General features: G+C 46.0%; 1 protein-coding gene and 1 long non-coding RNA gene across 4 annotated transcripts in view; both read right to left on the minus strand.

The window, feature by feature from the left end:
• Positions 1-18558, minus strand: part of SAE1 (SUMO1 activating enzyme subunit 1) — a 75234-nt gene that overhangs the window by 8141 nt on the left and 48535 nt on the right. For all 3 annotated transcript variants that reach the window (XM_058709534.1, XM_058709533.1, XM_058709532.1), the window contains one exon: positions 7292-7436. In XM_058709534.1, coding sequence (XP_058565517.1) covers positions 7292-7436 — 145 coding nt within the window. The remainder of the gene's footprint in view (positions 1-7291; positions 7437-18558) is intronic.
• LOC131500372 (uncharacterized) lies at positions 1106-6590 on the minus strand. The gene is made up of 2 exons (XR_009256263.1): positions 3179-6590; positions 1106-2910 (listed from the first exon to the last, which is right to left on the minus strand). It is a non-coding gene; the product is annotated as an uncharacterized LOC131500372 (long non-coding RNA).

Here is an 18558-nt window from a genome sequence, read left to right on the forward strand (position 1 = left end):
TCTTAAAAAAATCAGAACACTTAACATCATTAAGGGGCCAATGCTCCCCAAATTAATCTATATATCTGGCACAATCCCAATCTAGCTGCCTTTTCTGTAGAAATGGAAAAATGCATTCTAAAAATTAACATAGGAATGGAAGAGACCCAGAATAGCCAAAACAATCTTGAAAAAAAAAAAAAAAAAGCTGAAGAACTCACATGTCTCAATTTTGCAACTCACAACTACACAAGTATAGTCATCAAAATACTATGGTATTGGTATCTATATGGACAGACACATAGATCCATGAAGTACACGTGACGATCCAGAAATAAAGAAATACATACATGGTCAATTGATTTTTGACAAGGGTGGTAAGACCATTCAATAGAGAAAGAAAAAGTCTTTTTACCAAACGATACTGGACAAGTGGGTCTCCACATGCAAAAGAATTAAGCAGGACCCCTACCTCACACCATGCACAAAAGCGGACTCAAAAATGGCTCACAGACCTAAATGTAATAGCTAAAATTACAAAACGTTTTTTAATGTTTATTTATTTTGAGAGTGAGAGAGAAAGAGAATCCCAAGCAGTCACCACTCTGTCAGCAGAGTCATATGCAGGGCTAGACCTCAAGAACCATAAGATCATGCCCTGAGTCAAAATCAAGAGTTGGATGCTTAACTAATTGAGCCACCCAGGTGCCCCTAAAACTACAAGACTCTTAGAAGAAAGCAGAGGAATAAATCTTCACGACCTTGGATCAGGCAATGGTTTCTTAAACAGTATCATACCAAAAGCACACATAAAAAAAGAAAAAACAGAATAATTGTATTTCATAAAAATTAAAAACTTCTACTTCAAAGGATACTTTTCACTTCAAAGAGGGTGAAAAGACAACCCACAGATTAGGAGACAATTTTTGTGAATTATGTATCAGATAAAGGACTTGAATCCAAAGTGTACGGAGAACTATTATGATTAACAATAAAAAGATAAACCAATTAAAAAGTGGTCAAATGATCTGAACAGACATTTTGCTGAAGATCATACACAAATGGCCAGTGAGCCCATGAAGAGATGCTCTACATAATCAGTCACTAAAGAAATGCAAATCACAACAACAGCGAGATAGGATGTATTGCCCACTAAGGCTAAATAACAGACCATAACACTTGTTGGCAAGGATGTGGAGAAACTGGAACCCGCACAAAGTGCTGGTGGAATGGAAAAATGGCGTGGCTGCCGTGGAAGACAGTCTGGCAGGTCCTCAAAATGTTAAACAGAGAATTACCATGTGAATCATCAACTCCGCTCTTAGGTGCACACACCCAAGAGAGACAAAAACTTATGCTCACACAAGAACACATGAATGTTTATAGTGGCTTTAGTCGTTAATTGCCCCAAACTGGGAACAACCTGAATGTGCTTCATCTGGTGAACAAACTGGTGTATCCATACAGTGGACTACTGCTCAGCAATAAGAAATGAGTTATCGACTTCATATAACATGGATGAATTTCAAGTGCATGAAGTTAAGTCAAAGAGGCCAGACTCAAAAGGCTACATGAACTGAACAGATTCCATTTGTTACACTATTGGAAAGGCAGAACTGCAGGGATAGAGAACAGATCGCTGGGTGCAGGAAGGAAGGTGCTGCCCTGTTATCGAGACTCTACAAGAGAATTTTTACAATAATGACACTTTTCTATATCTTGACTGTGGTGGTTACATAACTCTATACCTTTGTAAGAATTCACGGAACTTTAAAACAAAACACACCCACACAACTCACATTACTATTTAACAAAAGGTAAATTTTACTGTATATAAATTATTTAAAGATTTTTTAAAGTTTATTCATTTACATCATCTCTACACCTAACATGGGGCTCACACTCATGATCCTGAGATGAAGTCACATGCTCTTGTAAAAACACCATTGAGGAAACAAGTCTAAATAATAAAAATGAAACAAGAAAATACAAGCATCACCTCAAGAAACAATCAGAAGAACCCAGAAGATGGGTGGCCTGGACTCCTTAAAACAAAAAAGTGTGGGGTGCCTGGTGCCTGGGTGGCTCAGTCAGTCGGGCGGCCGACTCTCGATCTGGAGTCACGTCATGAGCTCACGGTTCCTGAGATCAAGCCCCACCCATGTCCAGCTGCGCACTGGCAGCAGGGCCCTGCTTGGGATTCTCTCTCCCCCTCTCTCTACGAGAAATAAATAAACTTAAAAAAAAGGGGGGGGGGATAAACTGTTCTAGATTAGGAACTGGAAAGCTTTCTCTGTAATGTACTCGACAGTAAATTGTTTTGGCTTTATGTGCCATATGGTCCCTGTTTAAACTCTTTGAGTCTGCTGTCACAGAGCTGTAAAAACTACAAAAGCTACCACAGATAATACATAAATGAGGAGGTGTGGAATAAAACTTTATTTACAAAAACAGGTGGCAAGCACAGTTTGCCAACTCCTGAATTAAATGAGACACAGAATTGAAAGCAAGTGATGAACTTGGATGTGTCCTTAAGGATTCAGCTTAAGTATCATGTCATCAGTGTCGCCCCCCCCTCCCCGCGCCAAAGTAAAAGCAAATTATTAACGACTGAATCCAACTGAGTGGTCCGTTGGCATTCACCACTGGATGATTCTTTCCATTTTTCTGTATGCTTGACACTCTCTATAATAAACATCATTTCAACCTGCACACAGCACTGCATTGATCTGTGTCATTAACTCTTTAATGCCGTTCCAAGTTTTCTTTTAAATATGATAATGAATACCTTTTGTACATGAATTTTGCTCACATTATTTCTTAAAGGTATATTCTCAAGTAAATCAAGGAGAATTACTGGACCAAAGAGAGAACAGGATTCTTGATGCACATTTCCAAACTGCTTCCTAAAAAGGCTGCACTTTGGGGCACCTGGGTAGCTCAGTCAGTTAAGTGTCAGACTTCGGCTCGGGTCATGATCTCACGGTTCATGGGTTTGAGCCCTGTGTCGGGCTCTGTGCTGACAGTGCAGGGCCAGCTTGACATTCATTCATTCATTCATTCATTCATTCATTCATTCTCTCTCTCTCTCTCCCCCCCCCCCCCGCCCCTCCCCAACTCGTGCTTTCTCCCTCAAAATAAATGAACTTTAAAAAATATATAGAAATTTAAAAAAAAACAAAAACCTTTTTTGGGGCACCTCGGTGTCTCAGTCAGTTAAGTGTCTGACTTTGGTTCAGGTCATGATGATCTCGCGGCTCATGACTTCGAGACCTGCATGGGACTCTGCTGTCAGCATGGAGCCCGCTTTGGATCCTCTGTCCCTCCCTCCCTCTCTCTGCCCCTCCTGTGTTGGTTCTCTCTCTCAAAATAAATAAACTTAAAAACAAAAAACAAAAAACCTTTTTAAACAGCGAAAGTTGAATTACATGCACAAATTATGAATGTTCATCATAAATGTTTGCAATACTGAGAAACTATAAACAGCCTGAATACCCACCAATAAACTAATGGTTACATAAACAACCATCTATCTATCAAACAATGAAACATGCAGTACAAGTGAGGCTACTGATCCATATTTTTGCCGCAAACAGGTTGAACACATGCTGGAAAAATAAGGCTATCATAAGGAAAGTGTGATCTCATTTTGCTATTTAAAAACTGAAAAAAATAGGGGTGTTTGAGTGACTCAGTCGACTTAAGTGTCCAAATTCAGCTCAGGTCATGATCTTGGGGTTCATGAGTTCGAGGCCCACGTTGGGCTCTGGGCTGACAGCTTGGAGCCTGGAGCTGCTTCAGATTCTGTGTCTCCCTCTCTCTCTGCCCCTCCCTCACTCTGTCTCTCTCTCAAAAATAAATACACATTAAAAATTTTTTGAAGGAAGGAAGGAAGGAAAAAGAGAGAGAAAGAAAGGAAGAAAGGAAAGAAGGAAGGAAGGAAGAAAAAAAAAAAGGAAGGAAGGAAGGAAGGAAGGAAGGAAGGAAGGAAGGAAGAAAGAAAGAAAGAAAGAAAGAAAGAAAGAAAGAAAGAAAGAAAGAAAGAAAGAGAAAGAAAGAAAGAAATATAGGGTGCTTGGCTAGCTCAATCAGAAGAGCATACGACTCTTGATCTTGGGGTCTTGAGTTCGAGTCCCACACGGAGTGTAGAGATAGATCACTTAAATAAATAAAACTTAAACAAAAATTGAAAGGAAAATTAGAATAAATAATACACGGAGAAGTCTGTGAGGTGAAACCCAAAACATTAACAGTGGCCACTTCTCAAGGGTGGGACTATGGGCGATCTTGTTCCTCCTTTCAATACTTCCTGGCAAGGGGCATCTGTTACTTTCATAATCAGAAAAGCAATACAGCTCTCCGAAAGAGAATAAATAACAAAGGACAGTGTTAGAAATTGCAGAGACGAGGGCAATGGAGACTTGTGCACAGCTCTCTCAACTCAAGCGAGTGCACCCTGCTCAGAGCTGGCAGAGGACAATTTGTGAGGGCAGCTCAGCTGCCAGGCGGCGGCTCATTTCCTCGCCAGCGTCTCTAGCCCATGTCAGGCCGTATCTCCATCTACCTGCACACAGACACTCTTCAAGAGGCCACCGGACACCTCTTACTTAAAGGGCAACAGAGTGGGAGCGCCTGAGCACATGAGGACCTAGACAAGGGAAGGCAGTTTCTGCAAAGAGGGTGGGCAGGGAAAGAAAACACTCTGGAAAGAACACCAGCCAGCAGCCGGTTAGGCTGTGGCTTTTTCCTTCGGGAAGGCAAGGCCTGCAGTGCACAGGCAGACTGTTCTTTTTTCAGGCCGTTCTTCACTCAAGACGCCAAATTAGTCACTAAGCTGCATCCTCACAGCCCGGCACTCGGCGTCGGCCTTGCTTGGTGGCCCCGCGTGGCCCAGCCCCTCCTCCTATAACAAGCACAGAGCAGACGCCACTTGCTTCTTACACACTGTTCTTCCTCCAACAGACGCATACCTGGCTGTTAGCAGGACACAGGGACCCCACCCAGCCCACGGTGTCGTGAGCCCCTGACCACACAGGGCCACCTTACACAAGTGCCCCGGAGACTGCTGCCTCTTTTTGGCCGACAGCTTGGCAGGTGGTTCAAGGCCCAGTGCCAGGCCTAAATTGGTTGGGCTTTGGTAGGGTCTAAATGAGGTTCCCGGCCAAAGTGAAGAAAGTCGGGACCAGGAAAGGGAGGGACCCTGATATACTCTATTGTTGAAAAGAAATCAAGGTAGTACTGTGTTGTTACCAGAAATTAGCAGTGTGGAAGATCTAAGTGAGATTTTGGCTGGCTGCATACTAAAACCTTGGGCAAGGGGCGCCTGGGTGGCTCAGTCAGTTGAGCATCCAACTTTTGGCTGAGGTCATGATCTTAGGGTTTAGGAGTTCGAGTCCCACCTAGGGCTCTGTGCTGTCAGTGCAGAGCCTACTTTGGATCCTCTGTCCCCCTCTGTCTTTCTGCCCCTTTCCCACTCAACGTGCATGCATGCTCTCTCAAAAAACAAACATTAAAAAAATAAATTAAAAGCATGGGGTGCCTGGGTAGCTCAGTTGGTTAAGCGTCCGACTCTTGGTATTGGCTCAGGTCATGATCTTGCAGTTCCTGAGTTTGAGCCCCGCACTGGGTTTTGTGCTGGCATTGCAGAGCCTGCTTGGGATTCTATCTCTGCTCCTTACCCACTCTCTCACACACAGACTCTCTCTCAAAATAAATAAATAAACTATAAAAAATTAAAGTAAAAAATTAAAAATAACACCATGGGCAAGTGATTGCATCTTTCTGAGCATTGGTTTCTTCATTTAACTAATGGGAAAATAAAAATAATAATGCACACTTCAAGCGATTATTGTGACAATTAAATGTAGCTGTACAGGTAGGTAAAACACAGAAAATCTTCAATACGTGGTGCTATTGTCATTAGCTGTTGAGCTTTAATTTAGCTTTTCCTCCCCTATATAATGGGTCGTTGCAAAGGGAGACCATGTACATAAGACAACCACCACAATGCCCGGTACATAACAGCTGCTAAATTAAATAAACCCAATACAGCCACCATCGCTAGTGGTATAAGCTGGAAGCATTTTGGGCACCCTGCAGAGACGCTGAAAGAATGACAGTACGATGATCCCAGAACTGCCTGGAAAGGGGATCCAGACCTAGTCGCCCTCTGGACCTCTCCAAGCAAATCCTAAACCTGCTGAGTATCAGAGTAAAAGACTGGTCATCTAGGGCGAAAGCATCCCAGGACCCAAGGGTGAGGTGCTAGGACTGTAGATGTCTTTGCTGCTGAGGGTATGGACTGATAAGCTACCAATGGAGAATAATGGGGTACTAGCCACCAAATGATAAATTACAATCTTCTGACCCAGCCACTGCCTTTCTAGGAATAGATACTGCACTTACACCTGCACACATACAAAACGCGACTCACAAGGTCATACACTACGGCATTATGTGATAGCAAAAGCCTGGTCACAACTTGAGTCGGTAGGGGATGAGTTCAATAAACTATAGTGCGCCCATGTTGAAATACCACAGAGCTGCAGAAACAAGGGAGGGAACTATGTACTGATCTGGAAACTTCCCCAAAAGATGATATAAAGAGAAAGGTATAGGGGCGCCTGGGTGGCGCAGTCGGTTAAGCGTCCGACTTCAGCCAGGTCACGATCTCGCGGTCCGTGGGTTCGAGCCCCGCGTCGGGCTCTGGGCTGATGGCTCGGAGCCTGGAGCCTGTTTCCGATTCTGTGTCTCCCTCTCTCTCTGCCCCTCCCCCGTTCATGCTCTGTCTCTCTCTGTCCCAAAAAAATAAATAAATAAATAAAAAATGTTAAAAAAAAAAAAAAAAAAAGAGAAAGGTATAGAGTAATGTATATAGATTTTTTTTTTCAATGTTTATTTTTGAGAGAGGGAGAGAGAGAGGGAGAGGGAGAGAGAGAGAAAGGAAAAGAGAGAGAGAGAGAGAGAGAGAGAGAAATAGAATATGAGCGGGGAAGGGGCAGAGAGAGGAAGACATAGAATTTGAAGCGGGCTCTAGGCTCTGAGCTGTTGGCAGAGTATATATAGAGAGTATATATATAGTGTATCTAGATTTTCTATTGCCTTGAGTTTTCAGCCACGTGAATATAAAGTATCTATGACAAAAGACAACCTGCACCTCTCTTACCAGAGGTCAATGGGAGTAGGCAGAATACAGCAAAGGAGGCTCTCCTCAGGGCTTTTGATCTTAATAAAGGATCTCCCCAAACTAAGCATGTACTGAAAGCAGGCAGTTCTCGATACAGGCTAACCTGTGGGAAACATGAAGACTAACCTGACGAAATCTTCAGGAAGCAGGTCAGGACTAACACCCAGGGAGTCAAGCACATCGTTTCGTATCTGGAGCAACAACTCAGAATCTTCCCCAAAGGTATCAGAACTAGGATCTCTTCCTTTATCTGTGCGGAACTTCAGGAGCACTGGAAAGACAAAAAAGGCAGGTTAGAAACAGGTCTTTTCATAACAAATGCTTACAGATGCTGAGAACGAAAACACAGAAAACGGTACATTAATTAAAATGTGGGCCAAGTAAGGGGCGCCTGGCTGGCTGAGTCGGAAGAACGTGCAACTTTTGATCTCAGGGTTGTGAGTTCAAGTCCCACGTGGGGTACAGAGATTACTTAAATAAATACAACTTTATCTTGTTAAATTAAAAAACAATTTTTTTTAAATTTGTATTTTTGAGAGAGATAAATACAGAGTATGAGTGGGGGAGGGACACAGAAAGAGGGAGACACAGAATCCGAAGCAGGCTCTAACTCTGAGCTGTCAGCACAGAGCCCGACGTGGGGGTTGAACTCATGGACTGCAAGTTCATGACCTGAGCTGAAGTCGGACGCTTAACTGACTGAGCCACCCAGGTGCCCCTGTTAATGTATTTTAAAAATGTTTTTTATTATTTATTTTGAGAGAGAGTGCAAGTAGGGGAGGGGCACAGAGAGGGAAGGGAGAGAATCCCAAGCAGGTTCTGCATTGTCACCGGAGAGTCTGATGCGGGGCTCGACTTTCCAATCGTGACCTGAGCTGAAATCAAGTCAGACGCTTAGCCAACTGAGCCACCCAGGCTCCTCTAAATAAAACTTACAAAAAAAAAAAAAAAGTGGGCCAAGTGAAAGGTAACATACTCTTAATTTATTCACAAACATAGCCAGAAAGGCAATCGATAATTTTAAAAATGACTAAAATTACTGTGACGGGTGCCACAATAAGGTAACAGAGGATCCGATGTCCTCGGTAGGGTGGCATCAGTTAAGGCCTCTCTGAGGAAGCAGTTACTGAGTTGAGTGTATGTGAGTCTGGGGGGCGGGGAAGCAGGGGAGAAGCTTTAAGCAGAGGGAAAAGACCCTATTATGCCCCAGAAGACAGGTCAGGGGTGGGAGGCATCATTCTAGGCATCAGTTCAAAGGGCTGCTTCGACCAGAAAGGCCAGCCAAATGCTCAGACTCATCAGACAGCCAGGTCATTACAAACAAAACCTCCCTCGTGTGTCAACCTCCAGAACGAAGGTTTAATTTCGCTTGTGAAGCAGAGGAAAGGTTCAGATGACGGCAGCAAATCAGAGCTCCTGCATAACGAGACCCTAACGAGGTTTGAATTTTTAACCCCAACAAAAAGACACAGGAAGGAGCCTAAGACTGATCAAAGTGCCGGCACCCTCTCCTGCCACCGCACCTCGTCCGCGATGTTCACCGCACACAGGGTGGATGGTGTTCTTGTCCCCCGTGTGCTTCCTGAGGCCGGCCTATGGCCAGCCCGGGGCCTCATCCCTGGGGCAACACCCCTCCCGCATCACCCCAGCTGCTTCAGAGTGGGGGTGGAGACATGCGGACCCTGGGGCGCTGGGATAGCAACCCACACCTGGAGGGGGCTTCGCAGTTACCAAGGCGCTTCCCTTGGGGCGCCTGGGGGGCTCAGTCGGTTGAGCGCTGCATTTCAGCCCAGGTTCCATTTCAGCCCAGGTCAGCATCCTGCGGTTCAGGAGCTGCAGCCCCCCAAGGGGCTCTGCGTTGACAGTGTGAAGCCTGCTTGGGATTCCCTCTCCCTCCTTCTCTGCCCCTCCCCTGCTGGTTCTCTCAAAATAAATAAACTTAAAAAAAAAAAGTGCTTTCAAGTCTCATGGGGATTTGCGAACCGAAAAAGTGAACTCCGTCAACAAATTATACTTTCCGTCAGTACAACAGGCTCTTCCCTAAAAATTAAGGTGGATTGAAAACTGACACAATTACTTCGAGGCTCTGTAAAAATTTAAGTATTTGGAAGCCACCCCAGACTAAGGAATCAGCCCTACTTGTTTTCTGAAGACTCAACTCACAAACCGTCTCAGTGACGAGCAGCGTGGCTTGACAACCAGCAAGATGGCCAAGCACAGGCTGTGGGCCGGAGGCTGAGGAGGCTGAGGCCCTGAGGCTGCACCTATGGAGGGGTGGGGGGTGGGGGGGCGAGGACTCAGGAACCACAACCGATGGCCCCCACGAAGCCCGATGGCCCCCACGAAGCCCGAGGGAAGTTCCTAAGTGGGTTGTTGTGAAGTGCTCCAAACCATGAGGCCCAGGTAAAAGAAAGACCCGACCTGCCCTGGGCTGAGTTTTTCTCAGAGACAGGCTCCCGGTCCAAATTTCTCTGGCAACCTTCACACTCCCAGGACGGGGCTCTGCAAGTCGGCAACTGTGAAGAATGGACTCCAGAGTATCTGTTTGGAATATCGTTCCTTTCCTCTCTTCCAACAGCAGAGCTCCTAGAACCTTCCATTCTACCTGAGCACTTGGCAGCGGACTCCGAGCTGCTGACAACGTGGATGCTGGCTAGCACTGTCCTGCCATCACCTAAGCCTCACTTCGAACTCGGCAGATGTGCTGCTGGAATTCCAATTTGGAGAAAATAAATGCAGTTGCAGAATAAGCATTTGGGGGCAGGGTGGAGAAGATGGCAGGAGCGGCCGTTAAATCCCTTTTAGTGCAAGCCTCTTTTTCAACAATGTCCTGTGAAGATAAAGGAACGTGGAAATTTGCTAGTGTGGCCAAAACGAGGCTACTCTGAGCGGACTGTATCGAATGTCATCATCATTCCTATCGATCACTCCCGAGAGGACACGAGGACAGACCCAGAATGAGTTACCAGTGTTGCCTGAGCAGTGACAGAGGCAATGGCAAGCGTGGGCCGCTCAAACTGCCCAATCCAAGGCCCTGTGGCAACCGTGTGGAAACTGAGGGAGGCTGCTTGATTTCCAGCCGTCAGGGCGGTGGGCAGCAGGAGCCCCACGCTGGCCGCCTCCAATGCCCCTCACTTCTGTGTCACTGGGACAGAAGCACCAACTGTCATGAGGGATGGGGAGAAGAGAATTTTTTCAGCCCCACCGCAAAACTTTTCATCTTCTGGTTAGACAATACAGCTCCTGGAACAAAGTTCACACCATTCTGATAACTACAGCACAAACAGTGCCTACAACGTGCCAAACACTACTACTCTAAACATTTTACGTGCGTTACCACTCCTCCACAATGACCTGGGGAGGTAGGTAGGTCCGATTAAGCTCCCCACTTTATTGATAAAGAAAATGAAGCTCAAAGAGATTAAGTGGCTTGTTCAACACAACTGCCAATAATAAGCAGTGGAGCAGAAATACCAATTAAGGTCTGGCTTCCTAATCTGTGTTTCTTAACCCTAATCGAATCCAGAAGAAATGGCCAGAAAATCAGGAACACAACCCCAAGGGTTCCAAGTGGTCTGGCTCTTCGCCCCGACCTCCAGAGGACTCCCACATTTGACCACTTTTTTGTGAGATGCACTTTCCAGATGGGTCCTGCCCTCTCCTCTCCCAATTGGTCCATTAATTCTAAGTTCTTAATTCAATGGGTGAGACGCAGAGGCAGAGGCCACAAGTAACCATGCCCGTTAATCTCCGGAGTGTAAGACCAGCTTCATCTCAGGAAGAGGGAAGATGTGGCACAAAGAGAGCAAAGGCAGCCAGCAGCTGGCCCCGCTGTTTCTCTGGGCCCCTTGCCCGGTCCTGGTGCAGGCCGCCTGGCCAAGGGCCGGCAGGCCGGCACCGTCCAGATACCTCACTGACCACATCTGAAGTCCTCTCAGGGCCTCTGGGAAGGGGGCCAGTCCGTCCAGCCACTTACTTGCAGCAAAGCAAACAGAAGCTGTATTTTTCACTCTTTTTCAAATGCCAGCGCTCCAGTCAGCAGGCGTGGAGGGGGACGGGGAGAAGCCCATGTCCTGGGCAGAGAGCAGCCCCAGAATTGACCCTGTCCCCTAACAAGCTCTTGCTCATTAAATTCTCTCTTTGTTCTGCTTTTGACCCCTCCCAAATAGCCAGCCAACCAGCCAGCCACACACACACACACACACACACACACACACACACACACACACACACACAAGTTGACTCTGCATTTCTGAAGAGCACCTCCTCACCAGTTTCCAGATTATAAAACTGTTCCATTAAGATCAAATATTGTCGGGGATGGAGAGCTGCTCTGCCAAAAGATGACTCATCGAATCATATCAAAACACTGCACAAAATTAGAGTTCCAAACTTGATTAACTTCCTCTGAACCTTTTAATTAACTCAGGTTGTTAAAGTCTGGGGGAATGACATTCATCGCTACAGATGATAGGCCAGTGTCTCTGCCCAAGTTTAGGACTTGCCTGTGTAAGGGAAAAAGGCAAACTTCAAAAAGGAGAAACCAAGAACCTTTTCATATGTTAAAAGAAAATTATGTACATGTGAATATACTGCTCTTCTGTAAAAAGAAATTGACACTCAAACTCACATTTAATCTGAATCAGAACATCAGATTCATGTTACAACAGAAATTTGGAAAGCAGTATTATTAATCACTGTATTTCTTTCTGCAAATTCCTTACTACATTTAAATGGTTGATTATATTTAGCATAATCACTAAGGCCAACGAAAAAAAACAACACTTTTATAGGGGAAAAAAGTGAAGTCAATGTTGCAAATTAGCCCCAACCCAATTGCTGTCCCCCCAAAACAGCTCAATTGAGAAGGGGGAAAAGCCACATCTACACAAAAACCTCATCTGCCTGACACCTAAAGCTTCTCTGTACCAGACGCCCTTGACCCATCTCCCCAACCTCCCACAGACCCGTTCTCAAGCTGGCTCACCCAGTGGAGACTCATCATCTCTAGGAATGGCCTGGAAATCAGCTCGAGTAAGAAAAGGAAAAGTTATCCTCCTAACCTATAGTCTATCTTTTAAGGCAAAACACTACATCTCCTGTTTGGTCAATTGCTCTTTCAATAAATACATACCAAGGATACTAATAACTAGTATTATTGTGATCATTTCACAGCGTATACCAATATCAAATCATTATGTTGTAACGTAAAATAGAATATTACAGGTCAAGTACACCTCCATAAAAGCAAACAAATATGTGTCTGGGTGGCTCTGTCAGTAAGCGTCCGACTTTTGATTCTGGCTCAGGTCGTGATCTCACGAACCATGATCTCACATTTCTTGCGATCGAGCCCTGTGTGGGGCTCCAGGCTGACAGTGAAGAGCCTACTTGGGATACTCTCTTTCCCTTTCTCTCTGCCCCTCCTGTGCTCATGTTCTCTCTCTCTCAAAATAAATAAATAAACGTTAAAAACAAAAAAAAAGAAAAAAAAACCCCAAAGGTGGGAACCAGAAAAGGTGCTCTGAGAGAGCACTCTTAGATAGAATGGGGTGGTCTCACTGGGCAGAACCATCTCGTCCTGACCGGCCACCAGGCCCAAACACTGGCCCTGGGCACGTTCTCACCCTTGGCACATCCACGTGCTGCTCTTCAGAGCCTGAGGAGCTTTGAAATTGGCAGACGGCAGCAGTGACGACCACAGCTTTGGGGCCAGGCTGCCTGGGTTGGATCCCCATTTTTCCACTCACTGTGACCTTGTGCAAGTGACAACACCCAAGTTGCTCTGTAAAATGGGAATCCTAAGTGCACTTCCCTTACGGGGTTTAAGAAGTGAAGTTAATACCCTGAGAGCAGCCAGGACAGCACAGGGAGCAGCGTAAGCACTGGGTAAATGACACTACTCTGGAACGGCGGCTCTTCCGCGGTCTCCGTAAACCCAGCTTGCACGTCCCCAGAGAAACTGACACACTTCACGCTGAAATCTCCCACTTAACTCTTATTACCATCGCTAATTCAGCTGTCAGCTCTGGAGACTAGAGAGACTCGGCTCTGAACAATCCTGATACTCTCCACACCCTACACTCTTTCCTCCAATGCTTGGACCTCAGTATGGCATTTTACAGGCGTCTATAAATTCACTTGTGCAAGGACTGACCTGTCTCCTCTCCTGGATTTTTGTGCTTGTGGGACAGAAACCATATCTGCTTTGTTCACTATTCTCTACTTAATGCCCAGCGCAGGGCACGCCCCACGGTAGGCACTGAGAAAATATCTGCTCTGTGGGAAGCCTCAATGTTTGGCCAAGGAAGAAAAAGTCACACAGAGGAGGGCTCACAACAACTGACACAAGGTCCTCACACATCCTAACTAACCAGGCCTGCTTTTCTACTAACAGAATTTAACAGAGTTTTCAAGATAGCCAGGATGGATCTGTTCCTTACCATGTCATTTACAAACACAGTAGATCTGGAAGGTCCAGCAAGAAACAAAAAAAGATACACAGTGCACCACGTGTGCCCTCAAGAGGGAAACAAGATGAAGTCTGGCTTTCAAGGCCATAGCTGAGGGTTAAAGGTGCAGAAAAGCCAGCCAATGGGCATGAAGCTCAAAGGAGGGGGACAGAGCTGGATTGGAGAAGGCAGGGACATTTCACTGGGAGTTTGGCCCTCTCAAACTCTTTCCTACCTTTGGAGGCACCTGGTCATCTGCTCAGCTCAGTTCCACAAGACTTACCTTACCCCCCCCCCCCCACCACACACACATTTTTTAAAGTTTATTTATTTTGAGAGAGGGAGAGAGCAAGTAAGCAGGGAAGGGGCAGAGAGAGGGAGGGAGGGAAGGAGAATTCCAAGTAGACTCTGCACTGTCAGGGCAGAGCCCAAGGCAGGGCCAGAACTCACAAACCATGAGATCACGACTTGAGCCGAAGTCAGACACTTAACTAAGCCACCCAGGCGCCCCCACTTCCCCCTTCTTTTACCCCACTCTTTAACGCAGAAACTTATAAGTAGGTATTTGCATGCATTCATTCATTCATTCATTTTTCATCCACAAACATTTCCTGAGCACCTGCACTCCACGCCCACACCCTGTGCTGAGCTGTGCTGGAGGCCCAGAAGGGACCCAGACAGCCCCAGGCCCTGCAATCCAGAGGGCATGCTCATAAGCCCTGAATGTCACCACTGCCACAGAGTGCTTCGATCTTGCTCTCCAGAGAGGCTCCCCGCTGGAGCGGCCTCAGGCTTGCTCTGAAATGCCCCTCCAGAGCTCCAAGTCCTAGCCACCATTCACCAGAGAAACCCGGTGTAGGACCTCATCACGTATCAGCTCAAAACAGAAAAGAAAGTTGCCTGTTATTTACGTCTCACTTTCTTCTGAAAAGCATCTGAAGTAGCTGCGTGGAAGCTGTTGGTGGGGGGAAGGAAAGGAAAGTGCTACTTCTCAGAAATGACCTGAAAACAAGATGACATGTTTTGCCTACCAAATTAAAGGCCAAGGTTACTCAACCTAAGCAAGAAGGCAGAGGGCACTGCTCTGTCACTCAGAGCTCTGGTGGGCGTGTACATGCTCAGTAAACCGTGAGAAAATGTGGTTCACAGGATCTTTATGAAGGGTCGTGACCCTTGGCCAGTGACTGAATTATGTATAAATGGTCACTGCTACGTTATTTATACCACTGAAAATCTGGAAATAACCTCACGTTAGGTGACAGGATGGTTACATAAAATATATGTTGAGAGGTTGGAATAGTATTCAACTATTAAAATTATGTTTAAGCAGGTTTTAGTCACATGGGTTTTACAACATTTAGGTTTAAAACAAGTCCTACAGGAGCACTGGTTGGCTTGGTCAGTGGAGTGCGTGACTCTTGACCTCAGGGTTGTGAGTTCGAGCCCCACGTTGGGTGTGGAGATTACTTAAAAATAAAATCTTAAAAAAAAATTGTTTTAATGTTTATTTGTTTTTGAGAGAGACAGAGAGACAGGGTGACAGCAGGGGAGGGGCAGACAGAGAGAGAGGGGGACACAGAACCTGAAGCAGCTGTCAGCACAGAGCCTGACACAGGACTCAAACCCACGAACCGTGAGATCATAACCCGAGCTGAAGTCAGACACTTAACTGACTGAGGCACCCAGGCACCCCAAAAACACAATCTTAAAAAAAAAAAAAAAAAAGAAAAAAGAAAGAAAGTTCTCGGGTGCCTGGGTGGTTCAGTTGGTTAAGCATCCAACTCAGGTCATGATCTCTCAGTTCATGAGTTTGAGCCCCAAGTCAGGCTCCGTGCTGATGGTGTGGAACCTGCTTGGGATTCCCTCTCTCTCCTTCCCTCTCTGCCCCTCACACACACGCTGTCTCTCTCTCAAAATAAAATAAGTCCTATTATAGCCTATATTCAAAATGCACTCTACCACGTGGAGATAAAATAGAACGAGGCAGATACAACTATCAGCACTCTGCTCTAGAGGTGGGAACCGGAAGCTTAGAGGTTCAGAGTCACAATGGACTCAAAGGTCACCACCACACACACTCGGAACCTCAATGTTACACTGCCTTCCTGGGAATAGAGACAAGGTAGGAAAAACGCTAGTCAGCAAGAAAAAAAGCACTTCCAATGGATTTGGCTCCCCACCCCAGAGCCCACCAGTTTAATTTTTTTTTTTTCAACGTTTTTTATTTTATTTTTGGGACAGAGAGAGACAGAGCATGAACGGGGGAGGGGCAGACAGAGAGGGAGACACAGAATCGGAAACAGGCTCCAGGCTCCGAGCCGTCAGCCCGGAGCGTGACGCGGGGCTCGAACTCACGGACCGCGAGATCCTGACCTGGCTGAAGTCGGACGCTTAACCGACTGCGCCACCCAGGCGCCCCGAGCCCACCAGTTTAGAATAATGCAGACCACTCACTCAGTCAAACTCTGGTCCAGCCAAGTGTTCTGTTTCTCCTTTAAAAAATGTCAAGTGATTCCTGAGCTAGAATCTCACCTTTGAAAGTAGAACAGTATGCAAAGACTGTAACTCATAAAAAGAGAAGGACAAAGAAATTCTCAAATGCGGAGGCAAATTATGCGGAGGGCGAGGAGAGAGACCCACAGCCCCCCGCCGCAAGGCCCCTTCTCTATCAGCTTTGCCAACGTCACCCTCTACTCACAGAGGGGTTCTGACAGGGCCCTCTGCATTCACACTCACCCTGCCTGGTCACAAGCAGCAGGGAGACAGGGCCTTTTCTCTAGCCCAGCACTTGAGCGGCACATGACCTTGACTCTGGGCATCTGCTGCTCTCTGCCAACCGCTCTTACCGAGGGAAGATGGCACAGGACATTCCCGTGACCGTTGTCTGACAGTCAGAGAAAAGATGGGAGGCGCCAGACAAGAACTGCAGCTGGGCTGGGGGCCCGAGAGGAGCGCAAGCACAGGCTGATGTCGGGGGTGGGGGAGACGCCGGGGCCGCAGAGCAGACAACCAGGCAGGTCTCGCCGACAATGCTGCCCATTATTACAGTCTGCTCTTAGGGGCCTCAGGTTCCCATCTGCCAAGTGGAATAAGGAAATGTCACAGGGCTTTTGAGAAGTTCAGATTTTTAAAACAGACATAATGCCATTATTAGTAATGCTAATATAGTCGACCCTTGAACAACACAGGGGTTTAGGGGCATTTGGCTCTCCATAAACTTCACTACGAATAGCCTACTGTTGACTAGAAGCCTTACAAACAATATAAACAATAGTATTTCATGGTATGTGTATCATATACTGTGTTCTTACTATAAAGTAAGCAAGACAAAATAAAATATTAAGAAAATCACGGAGAAGAGAAAACCCATTTTACGCTACCGCCCTGTATTCATCGAGAAAAACTTCACGTGTAAGTGTACCCACACATTTTAAATCTGTGTTGTTCGAGGGTCCCTTGTAATGAAAATCTGACTGCGGGGGGCAATGCTTGAACACTTACTAGGTTTGGTGACCCTGGACAAATGACTTAGCCTATCTAAGACTCAATACCCTCATATGAAAGTGGATGACCATAGTAAGACATGCTCTCACGAGGGCATTATGAAGATTTAACGCGATTTTGACACAGGTGAAACACTTACTTAATCAACAATTACGAATGCACAATATATGCCGGGCCTTCATTTAATCCTTGCGACCCAATGAGGCAGACTTAGGGTTCTACCCATTTGTCAGACTGAAGAGTGGAGCAGGTGCCTCACCAGGGTGGGTTTTCTCGCCAGACTACCTGCTGCCGGCTGGAAGGTGCCAGACCACACTTACGGGTCACCTCTGCCCTTCCCCTCACCTCTCTTCTCTCACATGGCACTGCCTTCCTTTCTGAATGACTGTGGTCTGTGTTCTCTACCACTGATAAGGCAGTGGCACCAAAAAACCCAAACAACAACAACAAAAAAACCCCACTGCTTTTCTTCTTTCACCCTTCCTACAAATTATTTTTAAACATCTGCGGTCATGACAGCAGCAAATCAACAAGCACTCAAGTGTTGGCCCCATTATCGGAACTCATTTCCCTGTGGCTGTCTCCTCCTCAGTAGTTCTTGTCATTGATGGACACCAAAACACCCACTGGGGAATGCCAGGCCCAAACAGCGATGGCTGCCTCTGACCCGGTTCGCAAAGGTTGTGAAGTTCTAAAATAAGAAGTTCCTTCTGGGGTGCCTGGGTGGCTCAGTCAGTTGAGCGTTCAACTTTGGCTCAGGTCATGATCACATGGTTCATGAGTTTGAGCCCCGCGTCAGACTCACTGCTGTCAGTGTGGAGCCTGCTTCAGATCCTCTGTCCCCTTTGCTCTTTGCCCCTCCCCTGCTCACGCACACACACTCTTTTTCTCAAAAATTAAAAAAAAAAGAGAGAGAGCGAGAGAGAGAACTGATCACCAAATCAAGCTGAGGTCTAGAGACCAAGACAATTACATATCATTACATATCATAAAAGCAGACAGATAAGTAAGGAGTGTGGTGGGGGCAGGGGAAACTAAAGCAGGAGGGATCAAAGAAATAAAAGTTTTCTGAAGTCTACAATAGTTGACAAATCATCAAGACACCTTGCAACAGAATCCATACAGAGATGGAGAATGAGGTATAAGATACTAGAAAGTCCTAGAGGCACCCAGCTAGCTCAGTTGGTGAAGCATGTGCCCCACACTGGGCATAGAGGTTACTAAAAAATAAAAAAAAGAAAGAAAAGAAAAAGCTCTAGAAGAATACACAATGAATGGCGGTTTCCTCTGAGGTATCTGAATATTCTGATATGTTTCACCGTTACAATTTAAAAAAGGAGAAAACAGAACTATTTCAAAGGCTCAAGGATACAAGATCGTCAGGAGTATAAAGTTATCAAACTTTCCTCCATTTCTACAGAGGCCACTAAGTGAAGG

The sequence above is a fragment of the Neofelis nebulosa genome, chromosome 17, assembly GCF_028018385.1.
Source record: "Neofelis nebulosa isolate mNeoNeb1 chromosome 17, mNeoNeb1.pri, whole genome shotgun sequence".
Lineage (NCBI taxonomy): Eukaryota > Metazoa > Chordata > Mammalia > Carnivora > Felidae > Neofelis > Neofelis nebulosa.